Here is a 16,573-nt window from a genome sequence, read left to right on the forward strand (position 1 = left end):
CAGAGGAAAAAGCGACAGGTTTTATATACGTTTTGAATGTGAGAGAACAATGTGAGAGAGGAGTCGAGTGTGACCCCTACGCAGCGTGCTTGGGCTACTGGGTGAATGATGGTACTTCCAACAGTAATGTGGAAAGAGGTAGTAGGGGCAAGTATGAGGAGCTCTGTTTTTGCCATGTTAAGTTTAAGTCGGCGGATGGCCATCCAGGATGATATCGCAGAGAGACATTAAGAAACTTTGGTCTGTACAGCAGGTGTAAGGTCGGGTGTTGAAAAGTACATTTGTGTGTCGTCAGCATAGAGGTGATATTTAAACCCAAGAGATAAATGATTTAAAGATTAGGTCACCTAGAGATAGTGTGTACAGAGAAAAGAGAAGAGGTACCCCCACAGAGAGATCGATAGAGGAGGAGGAGTTAGCAGAAGAGACACTGAATGTACGATGGGAGAGGTAAGAGGAGATCCAGAATAGAGCTTTGTTCTGAATACCAAGCGTATGGAGAATGTGAAAGAGAAGGGGGTGGTCCACAGTATCAAATGCTGCATAGAAGGTAATATGAACAGAGTGTAATGACCTTTTGTCTTTGACAGCATGGAGGTCATTAGTTATTTTAGTGAGAGCTGTTTCAGTGGCGTTAGCGGTAAAATAGTCATGTTACTTTCCTGTCTTTTTTAAAAATCAAAATATGTTGACGGCATTGAATTTTCTTGGTTGACCTATTTTTTTTTCCCCATTCAAGTTGTTTGCATTCCTTATACAGAATGTGCCCCATATCACTTAGGCATGTCACACCACCACAGGTTGGACATCTCACCACCACAGGTTGGGCATCACACCACCACAGGTTGGGCATGCCACCACCAGAGGTAAGGCATGCTACCACCAGAAGTTAGGCATGTCACTGCCACCACCACCACAGGTTAGGCATGTCACCACCACAGGTTAGGCCTGTCGCTGCCACCACAGGTTACTCATGTCACTACCAGAGGTCAGGCATGTCACTGCCACCACAGGTCAGGCATGGCCACATGATGCAAAGAAAAGTGAAAACTGCAGTAGTAACAGGCAAACTGTAAAACACCCTTCTATAATATTGCACCAAATAACTCCTCCCGTAGCATAAATGGTCTAATAAACACTCAATTAATTGTTGACTAATGCATGTGGACACAAATTACGCAGAGCATCTTCATGTGATGCTGAAAAAATGACAGTATTCTGATCAACATAACATCATAATGTCCATGTATGCCCGTTTTGATATACATCCACCTAAAGGTTTTGATTGATTGCTTCCCTGAAGTATTGCCGTGCTTGTCAGGATAAGCTTTTAAACTGTCACAAGAAAGAGGCAATAAGGTCTTTAGTTAAATCATTTTATAACATTTTTATTTTAATGGTTTGTGAAGCAGTGACCCACTTTTTACTCCTGGCATAGTTTGTGTCAAATTGGTGCTATATGAATTCCTCTGATTTTTGAAGTTACTAGTCACAGACTCCGATTCATTCACATCCAGAGTGTACAATTCTGGACTTCTTCACTTGTGCTTCATCAAATGTTGTGTACCTGATGAGTTACGTGCACACAATGTCCCAATGGTGGAATGTATGTAGGGACTAACCGTACCAAAAAGAATAAACCTGTTTTGCCACACCATAAATCAGAAAAGCAGATATGCCTGTGGGGTGACTCTTCTGTAGCCTCCATCTTAATATCAAGGACATGAAGGTAACGATTATCAGGGGACATTTTTTGAACACAATCTATAATTACATGGGAATATAAAGTCACGCAAACGTTTGGTTCATGGAACACAGGTCTTAACAGGAATACAGGGAGATTGTCTCATTATTCTGTATGAACACATTGTACCACCAACTTTCTTTACTTCAAGGCAAGCGTAATGTGAAATGAGGTATCCTAATACGTGTATACAGAATTCCTGTACACCACACACCTTCACTCTAATCCCTCGCTCGTTTACATTTATTTTTTTGCATCGCTATGTTACGCTAGCCATTTCCAATACACAAATTAATATCTGTATGTCTCTATAAATATGCCATGCTTCCTTTGTAAAGATTTGCCTAAGGAAAGTACCCAAGTGGTCCTGAAAGCTTGCACTCCTTTTAAACACAAGTTAGCCATTAAAAGAATCACTTTTGCGTTACTTGTGTTTTTATTATTATTACACCTTATTTTATTATCTCCTGACGTGTTTCTCCCCTTATCAACACTTTATCCAAGAAAGCGGCAACTGGAGGTGAAAAATACTTATCAAGAGTGAATATTTATTACATCTCAGTATATTTATTTTTACATGATATAAGTAAGTAAATGTTTTCTTTGAGAGAACTTAATGCTCCTTCTTCCTGATTTCTTGACTTACAGTGGCTTATCTTGGAATGGTGCTCTGCACTGTAAGATTTATAACTGGAGTACTCTTTATTATAGATCTGCACTAAGTATGTTGGACATACAGTACCCAAGATATTTTCCAGGAAACTGCATGGAACGTCGCTATGCGGCTTGTGTGAGTAAACGTTTAGCTTGCAAAGTGGCATCACCACATATTTCTTCAATATTTATAGAGAACACAAGACCTTAAACAACTACATCCAGAAGTTAAGAGATACTTGGAAAAATCAATTCAGATGGGAAACCGCAACGGACTTCATTTTCCTCCTGAAGTGCAAAGTGTAAGTATCGTTTTATGTGACATGGTACGAGTTGATGATGCACTGGTGTCTGTAGCTAGTCTATGTAGCACGCCAATTTTGGAGCAAAATTATGTTTAAAAAAAAAAAGGCATTTTACTTTTGCATCAGTAAATCGAGATACGTTGCTGGGTGCACCAGCTTGGGAAATTATCATGGTCAGTGAGGAGTTACATAATGCACATATTAGAGCGTCACTCTACCCTAATGTTTTCCCCTAATTAATCTGCATTAAAAACTTGTGTCAAATGTCTTTCAAGGTTTCTTACATTAGCCGTAATTGCAAGCTGAAAATGCAACAGTGCTTGAAAACAACCTTTTCTTGTATACGTTATGAGACAATTGTAAATATGGAAATTTCCAACAGACTGATAAGTGAAGATTTATGCTGACTTTTTTTGTTTTGTTTAGGAAATTAAGTCCATCAAGAAAAAGATTAGTCAGCTAAGCATCGACTTTAATAAAAATCTCAATGAGGAAAACACAATTCTAATCTTCTCTAAGGAAGAGCTTGGTAAATATTTCTTTCCACTCCTTTTTTTTTTTTGAACTGTATTTGTATTGAGGTGCCAATCTTTATAACAAGAAATAGGAGAGGGGCTCGCATGAGTCATGGACATATAGATTAACAAAAAGCTGTGTCTAATGTTCTCACATCTAATATATATATGTATATACTGTATCTCTATATCTCCATATCCACCAAAACCAGATCAAGGCAATTATATATGAAAAAGTAGCCCACAACCCTCCAGGTTAGAAAAAATAGCTCAAGTAAATAACACATGAAGGGGAGAAGTGTTTCAGACATAAAAGTAACATTTAGGGAAAGGAGTCCCTGCTCCCAAGAGCTTACAATCTAATTTGTTGGTTGGAAGAATGGACAGAGACAGCAGGAGGGTGTTCTGCAGGGGGCCAAGGTTTATGTATGAGGTGTTAATGAGGTTGTCATGAATGTTTCAATTTTTTTAATTTATTTTGTTTACCCTTATGTTGATACATTAATAATGAGCAAAGAGGCTGTCACAACAAGGCACTAAACTGCAATGTTTGATAGCTAGGTTAATGGCTTATTAATGCAGCATTCCCATGTAGCAGGTCAGTGTAGTGGTCTTCCTTATCTGACCGTTAAAGTAATACATACTCAAAAGACAAAGAAATCCCAGTTGTGGGCACTCAGTTAGTATATGATATATTTCTAACCCAGAAGTGCACCTGCCTCTCTTTATCCTATAACTAGCCTGAGCGAGGGTTTCTCTGTAGTGTATGGTAATCATTTTAAATAGTTTCATCATTAGAAATAATGTATAGTTTCATCATTAGAAATAATGTGTGCCTTTTCTTCAGGGCCGCTGGATTCAAGCTGATCAGCTGCTTATGTTTAGCTGTTGGACAATGATGGTTTCATAATTACTATACAAACAATGGACAAAACCAAAACAACAACTCACTTCTAGTTTTATCACAAAAGGACATTGTACAAAATTGTGCAAACCATCCGGAGCTATTGTTAACCATTGAAAGTAAAAAAAAATAATATATATATTTATAAACACTAGGGGCCTCATGCAGAGAGCAGCGCTAACAGGAAAAGCGGCATTTTTTGGCGAAATCTGCCTTTAGAAAGGCAGGTAATGGCGGGTGTAGAAAAAAGCGGCTGGCGAGAACCTAAATCTCGCCAGGTTTTAAAACGGCCGTATTCAGAAAGGCGCGATCGCCATCTAGCGGCTGATCGCGCCATTAAACTGGAGTTAAATTTGACAATTAGCCCCGCCAACAAAAGTTGGCAGGAAACTGGAGCTCGGCGGCCAGAGGGAGAAGGGAAAAAATAACGCGATTTTTTTTTTTTACACGTTTAAACAGCGCGCATCTCTCCCTTTCAAACTCACCACACTCATACATGCTATTAATTGCAGATTTCGCCCCTTTCTGAATAAAGAGAAAAAAACACACCATTAAAGGTAAAATGTATTCCCCTCGCCAATTTTTCCCAGCGCTGCTCTCTGCATGAGGCCCTTGGTGTACTGTTTTAAAGATGTCAAATCAGCTTTATATTTAACGTTAGAAACATCATCGTTGATTCACGGTGGTCCTGAGGGGACTTCCCCTTTAAGTGAATCTGTATGAGTTACTGTCATGTAAGAAATACAGTATCCCTAAATAAATATACATGTGGTGAGGAATCCATCCACTGTGAATAGAAATATACATTTGGTTACAGTAAGATAATATGCTCCACGGGGTAATTCGAATGAAACATCCCAGATGGAATGTCTTTTTATTATCAGCCTTTCTTCTTTCTCAGAAAGCTTAGTGGTCATGTTTTCATTGAATGTGTTCATGGGTACCCCTGTTAGCCCAGTTGCAATTGTGCAACAAATAGTGATTAATTCACTACTTTTTTTTTTTTTTTTTAAACTAACGGAATGTATTTTTAAAGCCGCAATCCCTCAAATTATACCATTTTTTTTTCTGTCCGCATTGGATCTGCGGGAGTCCTCCAGAGCTTAACCGCATTATTTGTAGCTCCGGAGAACTCCTTGTTCTCGAGATACGTACCGTTTAGTCCCTGGACATTTAATAGACTGCCCAATAGGAAGCCGCAGTGTGTTACACTCTGGCTTTCTATTGGCCCACGTGACATGAGGGATTTGGCGGCCATATTGGATTCCTGAATGGGGGGGGGAGAACTCCATAAACTAAGCCGGTAAGTATCTCACGAGTCAAGGGGTTTCCAGAGATAAAATAACGTGGTTTGGCGCCCCCGCCTCCCCACAACTCCAACACTGTACCCAGAGATCCAAAGGAACATGATTGCTGCTTTAAGACAACATTACAACAGCAATATGTTCTTCCTTAGAGCAAGCATTACAAACTGATCAAAAGATTTTCTTACAATGTTTTCTGCTAAATAATAATGAAGGTTTCAGCTCAAAGTCCTCGCTTATTTGTGCATGTTCTCACTTCAACTTTTAAAAACAAATCTTAACAGTGCTTTGTGTGTTCTGCACTATTGTATTTTACAGAAGGTCTTCCTAATGAGTTTATTGACAGTTTGGAAAAGACGGATTGTAACAACTTTAAAGTTACTCTCCAGTATCCCCATTATTTCCCTACTCTTAAAAAGTGTTCTGTTCCTGAAACTAGAAGGAAATTGGAAGCTGCCTTCAATAGAAGATGTATGGAAGTAGGTGCCTTTAAACTGAATGTGCTCCACTTGGATTAGAACTTGAAGTCTTGCATTATTCTCTGCACAAACTGAGGCGTTTATATGTTTAGAATTACTGCTCTGTTGATACTTGTGTGCAGTCTCTGTGCCAGTGCAAATATACACTTATGTCCTTACACACTCTTTTATACCAATTAGCTAATCTCATAAAATATTGAACAGTTTGTTACGCTCTCTTTTTTGTCATGTTACATAAGATGTACTATTGTGCATGTGTTTACATCGGCTCCAAAAAAGCAGTAATAATCATTTGTGTATTGCATTGCACTTCAACTAGTTCTTTAAAGGGGCTAGATCAGAAAACATTTACGTGTGGAAGGGCCACAAACTTATCATAATGTCATTTTAGATACATTAAAAGGACTTGAAGATTATTAGATTTCAATATTTTGCAAGCATGTCTACCATTTGTTATATATACATACATACTGTAATGCCCACATCATGTTGCAGTATCTTTTAGAACCACAATAAGGCCGGAAACATTGTATTTTTCTACACTGGGTTTATTTACAGGGTTACATTATACACCGACAAGCCCACTGTCCCTTTAAGTCAAAACAAATCATAAAAATAACACTTATTCCCTTTAGGAAAACTAACTAAACATACTCCAGCTCTTCCTAATGGTGCTGGCCAACTAAACTGGTTCCCAGTTTAAAACATGCCCTATCATATGCACCCCATGTGAACAGTCTTAGGTACATGAATATATTACTTAGCTCTTGGTCTGTTACTGTTGGGGCTCCAGGTAATTCCCTCTGGACCATGCGAGAGTTCAGAGAATCCCTCCTCTGTAGTTCCCAGGTTATGGATAGGACATCCCTGCTTCAGTGCGGTCTCGCGTCCTTCATTCTTCTTCCCTGGGATTCAGACCCAGCTGACTCCGCGACCACCGTCCAGCGGGTCTAGGGCACTGTTCCAGCCTTTTTGCTGGGGAGAACTTTCTCCCCCCTTCTCTGGGGAAAAGCAGTCTCTCTGAGAATGGCAGCTTTCTGTGACTGCCTTAAAACACTTCCTTGTTCATTCAGGAGTCCAGCCTGATTAGCTGCAGCTGAAACTAGTTTCTCTAGGGGAGATCTCTATCTCTATCTTTCTCTGGAGTGGTTCAGTGAGTAAAGACACTGATTCTGGCACTGAGTTTGAAGCTGGTTCAATTCACGGTGTCGGCTCCTTGTGACCTTGGGCAAGTCACTTTTATCTCCCTGTGCCTCAGGCACCAAAAACATAGATTGTAAGCTATAGGGACTGTGTCTTCAAAAATGTCTCTGTAAAGCAATATGTTAAAACTAGCAGTGCAATACAAGAACAAACTATTATTACATTATTATTATTATACACACATTACATTTACTAACAAGTGAGTTTTAGTGTGATTATATTGCACTTTGCTCCTGCTCATTTCATACTAGTTGCTTGGGCAGCTTAGGCTGGTTCTATAGTACCGGGGCGTGCTACGCCGTGCGCGTGAGCGGCAGTTATAAATGGCTGAGGTCAGCCAGTCCTTCCATACAAGGGCCGCGCGCGCACGGCAGGGAGAGGGGAGACGACAGTCAGCGGCGAAGATGGTGGGAAGGATGATTTCGCGCTGCTACCGGCGCTCAAATGTGTGGATGTGTGTTTGTATGGATGGATGGATGTGTGTGTGTGTGTGTGTGTGTGTGTGTGTGTGTGTGTGTGTGTGTGTGTGTGTGTGTGTGTGTGTGTGTGTGTGTGTGTGTGTGTGTGTGTGTGTGTGTGTGTGTGTGTGTGTGTGTGTGTGTGTCTGTCAATGAGTGCACAAATAAACAAAAATTATTTATTAAACTTTTTTTTTTCTTTAAAAAAAATCTTGTTTAGGACTTTCTTCACTCACACAACCCATGTACACACACATACTAACACACACACACATATACATACACAGTACCTGTAGTTCCCGGCTCTATTACAGGGAAAAGCATGCGGCACGTGCACGCGCGTGCGCACGGCCGCATGTAGTATAGAACGGGCCTTCGAGTTTGAAGGGCTTAAAGCCATTGGCTGGCCGCCAGTTGAAGACCCCGGGTGTATAGCATGACCAATGAATTCAAGGTTGAACACACTAGAATTTACAGATGAGATTACACAATCCCCAAAAATTTGAAATTCACAGAATCTCAAATGACAATGATATTTATGTGTATTTCTTTTGTTAGGAAAACTCCAAAATTCTTGAGGAATTAATTACACTGAAGGCCAAAATGGCGGAGCTGCTGGGGTACCAGACACATGCTGATTTTGTTCTGGAGCTGAACACTGCTAAAAACACACAGAACGTTTCTGCCTTTCTAGGTCGGTTGTGTTTTATTTATTTACAGTGTATTTGTTGTTATTGTTTAGCACAAAGAAATGTGTGTATTATTCACATTAATGCACAAAACTGTTGTTTATTGCTTACACAAACTGTGATGTGTTTGTGCTTGTCTCCTCCAGAACAAGGTTATTTTATTTTGATCTGCCAGGATGAATGGAGTGACATTTTTCCAGGTGTCTCAGATATAAGACTACAGCAGTGGTGCTAAGATATATATGTATATATTAGAAATAAAAACAGAGACAACTTTGGGGGGGAAGGAGAGTTTCAAGGTGACATTTACTTTTAGATTTGATCTTGCTTCCCCTATATATAATAACATCCTATAACTACACCTGAGACCAGCTGGTGTACAAAAATAACTTTATAACAATAATTCTCAATATGTGGTCTGTGTTCCAGCACTGTGTATTTTTATATTATTCAACTTTTAATGCCATTTGTAATGAGTTTTAAAGCATCCTTTGATTTCTACAGCAGGTTTTAGCCCACATCCCAAGCAGTGCAATATCTTGGCAACACTTTCCTGGGCATCCCTAAAGGGTTCCCTGTAATTTTCAGATAATTTAAAAGTTGTACCAAATCCTGACTAGTTTACAATGCATTTGAACGTGCTGTTAGAGAGGGTTGGGGTTCCTCAGAATTTCACATACGGTTCCTTACCCGAAAAAGGCTGGAAACCACAGTGTTATGCACGCAATCAGGATTTTTATAGATTTATTAAAGGAGCAGCAAACGATTGCCGGCTTAGGTGAGAATTTAGTACTATACATTTGCCACATGCTTTACATATACAAATTTAAAAAAGGGCAAATGTAGTATTGCTGCTTTAAATATCCTAGACTGCAGACTTTCTGTCATTTGTCATGATGATTTGATGTGCTGCCTAATTACACTAATCTCTTATCCACAATAATGGCCACCAAGAGAACCCTTCACTGCAGCAGTGGCAGTGGAAAATATCAATATTAGTACTTGAGTTCAGCAGCTGTAATTATTATGGTACTTCAATAATGTATTAATAATGGGACTCAGTTCTCTACGGAGCAACATTCTCAGACAATTATATAATGATTCTTTATGCTGCAGCTTTCTGATTTGTGCAGAGGGTCAAAGGTATTCCAGATATGCAGTGCTGTTCTAACCCATTGTGTGCAAGATGGGCTAGCAATGAATAGGCAGAAATTCATCACTAATTCCTCTGTCCACTAGGGGATTAATATGTTGCTGACTACCGTACTTATTTTATTTATTTATTTATTTTATTTATAAAATATTTTACCAGGAAGTAATACAGTGAGAGTTACCTCTCGTTTTCAAGTATGTCCTGGGTACTAGTATCTAGATGTTTATATCTGTCCTTGGAAGACACTGACATGTATGTATGTATGTGTGTATACATATATAGATAGATCTATATATTATTTATTTTTGCAGAAAATTTAAAAAAGAAAGTAAATCCTTTGGGGGAAGATGAAAAAATGCTTATTTTGGAGTTGAAAAGTAAAGAATGCGCAGAAAGAGGATTGGAAATGGATGGAAGAATCAATGCTTGGGACCTGCATTATTATCTGACTCGGATAGAGGAGACAAAGTATTCCCTGGATCAGGAAAAACTCCGGGAGTATTTTCCCATGGAAACAGTTACAGAAAACTTGTTACACATTTACCAGGAAATCCTAGGGCTCAGGTTTGAGCGTGTGGAAGATGCCCATGTGTGGCATGAGAGTGTTACTCTGTACAGTGTGTATGACAGGGACACAGATGAAGAACTGGGACAGTTTTACTTAGACCTTTACCCAAGGTAAAAAAAAAAATGCTTGCTTACATTACTTTTTTTTAGAGGGAGGGTTGAAGTCTAGAACAATTAGTAATCAAAAACCAATTCAATCTCCTTTAAAGTAAACAAGAAACTTAATTTTCACACATCACATAATAAAACGCAAAAAATACTGAATAACACAAAAATAAGGTCAATGTCACACTTTTGACTAATAACACCCCTAACTCCAGGAGTAGTGAATCCTACATTTGTTAGGATTAGTGAGTCCAGTTTTCTTCGCATTGAGAAACTTGTACAGGGTGAACACTTTGAACACTTTATTCTTCCGTTGTATAGACGTAGCGCAGCATTTTAATTGGTCCATGAATATATGAAAGGGATACATTGATAAACCATGATTGACATTGTTTGAAGTCTGTGAGAAATAAACCAAAATCAGCAGAAATGCCAATAGAGAGATTGGAAGTCTGACATTATATTGCAACTGAGATAGTTTGGCAATTAATCTAAAATTGAAAAATGACAGCAGGTTCATTGTTAATAACAAAAGGAGAAAAAACGGCATGTATTTGATTTCGTATTCTTGCATGTAACTCACTGCAATTGATCAATTTATTGAACCACATGTAGAGGTATCAGTACCGTGTTAGCCACATGGAAGCCACATGGAAGCCACATGGAAACCACATGTGTTAGCCACGTGTTAGCCACATGTGTTGAACCACATGGAAACATAGAAATTGACGGCATGCGTAGTCTTCCAATGTTCCTATTTTCTATGTAGTATAGCTTGTATGTCAGTCCCAAGTACTTTTGTATTCCCTTACTGCAGTGGTGTGCACCTCCAGTCCTCAAGGCCCCCCCCCCCCCAACAGGTCAGGTTTTCAGGATATCCCAGCTATAGTATACACGTGGGAAAAAGGGTTGGGGGGGAGGGAATGGTAACCTCTGCTCAGCTGATTTTCGTAGGAGATGAGTAGATAAGTAATGGTGCTGTGCTGAGAAATATATTGATAAGACACCTAAGAAAAAGAACTTGGCTAATAGCACTCTATAACTCAGAGTAACAAGAAACAGGAGAAGCGGTGCACCGAGGGAAGGAGACCAAACGCAGCTCTAACAAAAACGGCTATTTATTGAAAAAACGAACAAATCACATGGCTAGGTAACCTCTGACGCGTTTCATCCCACAAGGGACTTTGTCAAAGAGTGAGTGGTAAAACGTCTGTGTGCTCCTCTATAAAGTACCAACTATACTGTGATAGGCTAATACCAAACCAATCTAAATGGCAACACCTCTAACACAGCTGAGTCTTAATGAATGAGGGTGCCAATTAACCCATATAGACATATTGGTATATAGAGGAAAAAGCAACACAGATGTAACTAATACATAGACAGTTAACAAACAAATATAACAAAATTGATACAATGAATAAACAACTTATTGCAACAATAATGTACATAGTAACACCAATTGCAGCAAATGAATCATATTTAAAAACCAACAAACAAGCAACATGGATAAAAAGCAAGGACACGAATGGATAAAGAGATAAATAAATAAATCACATAGATAAGTGTAATTTAGAACAAGATGATATAACCGTAATGAAAAACGAATGAAAATAACAAATAATAATAATAAATATAACTGGATATAACCAGCTATAAATAATACTACAATAATGAAAAATGAAAAAATGAAGTCAAAATAACTAAAAATGACATATATTTACTCTAAATAATTCTAATAACAATGTATATAAATATTTTATAATCAGTCATAATATATCATCTTATCGCACATCCATATAACAGTGGAAAATTGTCAGAAATATCTCAAAAACATAGAGATGAAGAAGCAAAAGAGAAGGAGGAGGTGACGCACTGGATCAACGTAAAACATTAAATAGCAATGAGGAAGAAGAAATATATCTAATAATCACTATTCCTCATCTTTAATCAACTAGAAAATGTTTCAGTTCCCAATCAGTATTTATACCATTAGGGTACAGTGTGTTCATAGAATAGATCCAGTGCCTCTCTCTCCTATTTAAAATATTCAGTCTATCTCCCCCTCTAGGATGACATGGAACATGTTCAATAACAACAAATTAAAAATTGGATATACCTCCTTGAGGACAAATAGAAAAATGATGAGAAATTGGATGTTTATCGTCCTTCTTTTTAATAAGGCGTATGTGTTCCAGGTTCCCGATCAGGTAAGTCACATGCAGGCTCTTAAATATGTCTTGCTGGTTCGAGCTCCTCACAGCAGATAAGGTTAAGTCTATGTGGAGCTCGATCCAGCAAGACATATTTAAGAGCCTGCATGTGACTTACCTGATCGGGAACACCCGGAACCACTGCTTGTAACACACAAGCAATGAGAGGTCTGGAGGTATTTCTGATCCTCTATCCAGATACTATTCATGGATTTTTAAGTGTGTATACCTGTAACAACCAGGGGTTAACTTGCACTTATATTGTATAAATCGCCTACAATAACTAGGGGTTGTATCACCATACAAGCACACATTATTTTCCTGTAAACCAACCTAACGATTACAGCAACTGACTTGTTGGAGGGACATAAACCTCATTTACTTCTGGCACTTACCCCTCTGGGGATTACAATGGAGGTATGATAGAGTGCCAGTAAACCTATACACACATTGGTATAGGGTGACACATATATATATGTGTGTGTATGCTACCTAGTAAAGGCTATTTCTAGCATTTGACATTTAACCTAACCCTGGCGATCACAGGACTTGACTGGGATATACAGTCTTTTTTGTCTCTTGTATGTACACCCATTTATTTTAAACATTATTATTAAATATTTTTTAATTACTACAATTTACCTACTCTGAGTTATAGAGTGCTATTAGCGGAGTTCTTTTTCTTAGGTGTCTTATCCCAGCTACAGCACAGATGATTCAATCAGAGGCTTAGTCGAGACTGAGCCTCTGATTGAGCCAACTGTACTGAAGCAGGGCCTCTGATTAAGCCACCTGTGGGGATATCCTGAAAACCTGACCTGTTGGAGGGACTTGAGGACTGGAGTTGAGCACCCATGTTTGTACCCTTCTTTGAACAATCTCTATTTTATGTCCTTCTGGAGGTCTGGTCCCCAGAATCGAACACAGAACTATAGATGGGGGTTTACGAATGATCCGTGTGTGTATAGTTGTATCTACATTGCGCCAGTATTGTATGCAGCACGACAAAAATACAATAATAATACGTAAAGGAAGTACAAACAATGGGGATAAGCGCAATAGGTAGATGACACATAAGGGAGAGCCTGCCCTGAAGAGCTTACAGTCTAAGTGGTATGTCGGGAGGCTTACAGATACAGTAGGAGTATACATGCATTATTAAAATTGCAGTCAGGGAGGTCAAGGGCATCGAGTTCATAGTAGAAGTGTAGAAAATTTAGTGAGATGCTTCTTTTAGGAGGTGAATGTTCAGCATGACTATGTATGTATGTATGTGTGTATGTTTTTTTTTGTTTTTTTTTATTAGAGAATGTTTTTTCATAAATTATCCATGAAACAAGTTTTTCTGTATTCCATATTATAGGCTAAAGCAGTAAAATTCAGGGCATTATTGAAATTTCTGCCCTCTGATTGATTGGTTAAAATTCCGGGCATTATCCAATCAGTAATGCCCGGAATTTTAGCTGCTTGCAAAGTGTTGATTTCAATGTGATTATTTCCAGCCAATCAGCTTTCAGAACAGCTGAGACAGGGCAGGGGATTGGTCTAAAAGTAGGAACAGCTCTAAGACAGGGCAGGGGATTGGTTAAGAAGTATCAGCCACAGGTTGTCTCCTCCCCCTTGCTCCGTGAACTGAGAAGATTCAGTTGAATTGGTGGGGTGGGGGAGAGAGGGAGTCTGCAAAGCAAGTGAGTGTCTGTCTGCAGTTTGTTTCTGGCTGTAGTTTGTGTGTTTGTGTGTTTGTGTGTGTGTGTGTGTGTGTGTGTGTGTGTCAGCATGTAGCAGCAGCAGCTGTGTGTGTGTGTGTGTGCTGTGCTGTTGTATTGTATGTGTGTGTAGCAGCAGTTTGTGTGTGTAGAGGTGTTGTGTGTAGAGGTGTTGTGTGTAGAGGTTCTGTGTTGTGCGTAGAGGTGCTGTGTTGTGTTGTGTTGTGTTTAGAGGTGCTGTGTGTGTTGTGTGTGTATAGGTTCTGTGTTGTGTGTGTAGAGGTGCTGTGTTGTGAGTGTAGAGGTCCTATGTTGTGTGTGTAGAGCTCCAGTGTGTGTATGTATGTGTGCTTGTGTGTGTAGAGGTGCTGTGTTGTGTGAGTTGAGGGTGTGTGTGTGTGTGTAGCACCAGTTTGTTTGTGTGTGTGTAGATCTGTTGTGTTGTGTGTTGAGCTGCTGTGTTGTGTGTGTTGTGTGTATGTGTGTGTACACAGAGGGGGCGGCAGTGTGTGGATATAGATAGCTGCAGTGTAAGAGTACATAGAGGTGGATTCATGTATTTACATTTTATTTTAATAAAAAAATCTATATAACTATACAAAAGTGTCTATTATTTATTTAAAAAGTCTACATTTAGCCTATAATAGTAATAATCCCCTCAGAACAGGGCATTACTGGCCAATAATGCCCTGGCTGGGTTAAAGTCCCTCGGCTTCGCCTCTGGCCTTCAACTCTTCCAGCCAGGGCATTATTGGCCAGTAATGCCCTGTTCTGAGGGGATTATTACTTAAGTATACAATGTTATACAAGTTGGAATAAAATGTTTCCATGGTAACTTTTATCCAAAAAGTATCTATTTTCCTTTATACATATAACAGATTATACATATAACAGATTATACATATAACAGATTATACATATAACAGATTGTACATATAACAGATACATGACTGTCCTTGTTACAATGTATTGTTTAAGCATATTACTCGTTTCAAAAGTGTTTCGGGAGTATTTCTGCTTTCTAGTTTAGCATTTTGCCTCCTTATATTTTTTTAACTCTTTAAACTTTAACTTAACCTTTAATGCTCCCTCTCCTCCCTCCCCTGGGATCTAATTCTCATCCTTCCTGATTTGCTTGTAATGTATTTATCATTATTAGTTAGAGGTTCCTGTTCTGTCACCAGTACTATACAAAAAGAAAAGCAATTAAGATAACATAGTATGTATGCCCTTAGTGTTGGTTGTGTAGTACTGTGTTCAGGCGTCATGTTGTGTGTTCAAACAATTTTTCTGTATCTAATTTCACTTTTTTCGGCAGTGTGTTGATAAACCATCCTCATTTCTGAAAACAGTTTTTTGTTTTTTTTTGCCTTTTCTTTTTGGAAGCTGGTTTCTAGTTTGTCTTAGCTCATCAGTCTAAATAGATATGTGTCTTATCTCTCTGTTGTTGGGGGGGGGGGGGAGGTGTGAGAACCATTGTAGCATTATTGTTTTTCAAGCTGCCAATAATATCGGTTCTGCTGCTTTTTCAGCTGGGCTTTGAATGTGGAAAGTGAAGGTTAACCAATATTGAGTGGAAGAGCGTTCCATAGAAAAATTAGTGAAACAAGTTTAACACTGGAGAGGGCTATAGAGGTAAAAGGTGCAAATATTAGACAACCTTGGGTTGAGCAGTAGTGGTGTAACGAGGTCAGAGTTGAGATATATGGAGGTACAGAGATGTGTAGAGTCTTAAAAGAAAGGAGGAGAATTTTGTAGTTTCTATGGAAGTAAATAGGAAGCCAGCAGAGAGTTCAGGAAGTCGGAAGCAGATATGCACCTAGAAGAGCAGTAGATTTGAGCAGCTGTGAGGATTCGCCATCATGGAGGCCAAAGACCGTCTCCTCACCTGGCCCTTCTGCAGCTGACACTCGGGAAGCGCACTCGTCTGGTCCTGTGGCGCGGATCCTGTGCTCTCTGGTCATGCTTCTGCGGACCCTGGCCCCGCACCTCGCACTGTCATACGACGTGGTTGCTCGTCCAGCCTCCCTGCTGACACGCGAGTCAGGCCGCGCCCCTCGACCTCCGTGACGCGCTTGGGTCGCCGTGCGACGGGTCCCGTCCCCTCATCTCCCAGGAATCGGCGTGGGAGTGACGCGTGACTCAAGCTTTGCCCCCTGGCCTCCGTGATGCGCGCGGGACGGCGTGCGAGAAGTTCCACACTCAACCCTGATTAGGCTGCTTCCTAGGGCACACCTGTGTGCACCAGCAGCCAATACACTTCCACTTCCTGGTACCGCCCTGCCTAGCTATTGGAGGCTCCTCCTATATATACTCTCAGTCTACAGTCAGTCATTGCTGAGCATAGTCATTGTGACGCCGTGCCTTATCACATCCGTGTTCCTGAACCTTGCCTTACCTTGCTTGCTGATTAACCTCTTGTTGCCTGAACCCTGCATGTACCTTGGACTCCGCTTCTCTCTACTCCTGATCCGGCTTGTCTGACGATGCTCCTTTCCTGACCTTAGCTAAGTACTCAGACGATCGGACCATCTCCTATCCTGAATCTGGCTACGTACCCTGACTATCCGATAT

At 39.8% G+C, this 16,573-nt stretch overlaps 1 protein-coding gene across 6 annotated transcripts in view; it reads left to right on the forward strand.

Moving 5' to 3' along the window:
• The window catches only part of NLN (neurolysin), a 61,241-nt gene that overhangs the window by 25,527 nt on the left and 19,141 nt on the right, over positions 1 to 16,573 (forward strand). For all 6 annotated transcript variants that reach the window (XR_012799863.1, XM_075590225.1, XM_075590254.1 and 3 more), the window contains 5 exons: positions 2,593 to 2,700; positions 3,130 to 3,232; positions 5,745 to 5,905; positions 8,125 to 8,260; positions 9,720 to 10,086. Coding sequence is in view for 5 of the 6 variants with exons in the window: in XM_075590225.1 (XP_075446340.1) it covers positions 2,593 to 2,700; positions 3,130 to 3,232; positions 5,745 to 5,905; positions 8,125 to 8,260; positions 9,720 to 10,086 (875 nt within the window). In the remaining variant the exon portion in view is untranslated. The remainder of the gene's footprint in view (positions 1 to 2,592; positions 2,701 to 3,129; positions 3,233 to 5,744; positions 5,906 to 8,124; positions 8,261 to 9,719; positions 10,087 to 16,573) is intronic.

The sequence above is a fragment of the Ascaphus truei genome, chromosome 1 (assembly GCF_040206685.1).
Source record: "Ascaphus truei isolate aAscTru1 chromosome 1, aAscTru1.hap1, whole genome shotgun sequence".
Lineage (NCBI taxonomy): Eukaryota > Metazoa > Chordata > Amphibia > Anura > Ascaphidae > Ascaphus > Ascaphus truei.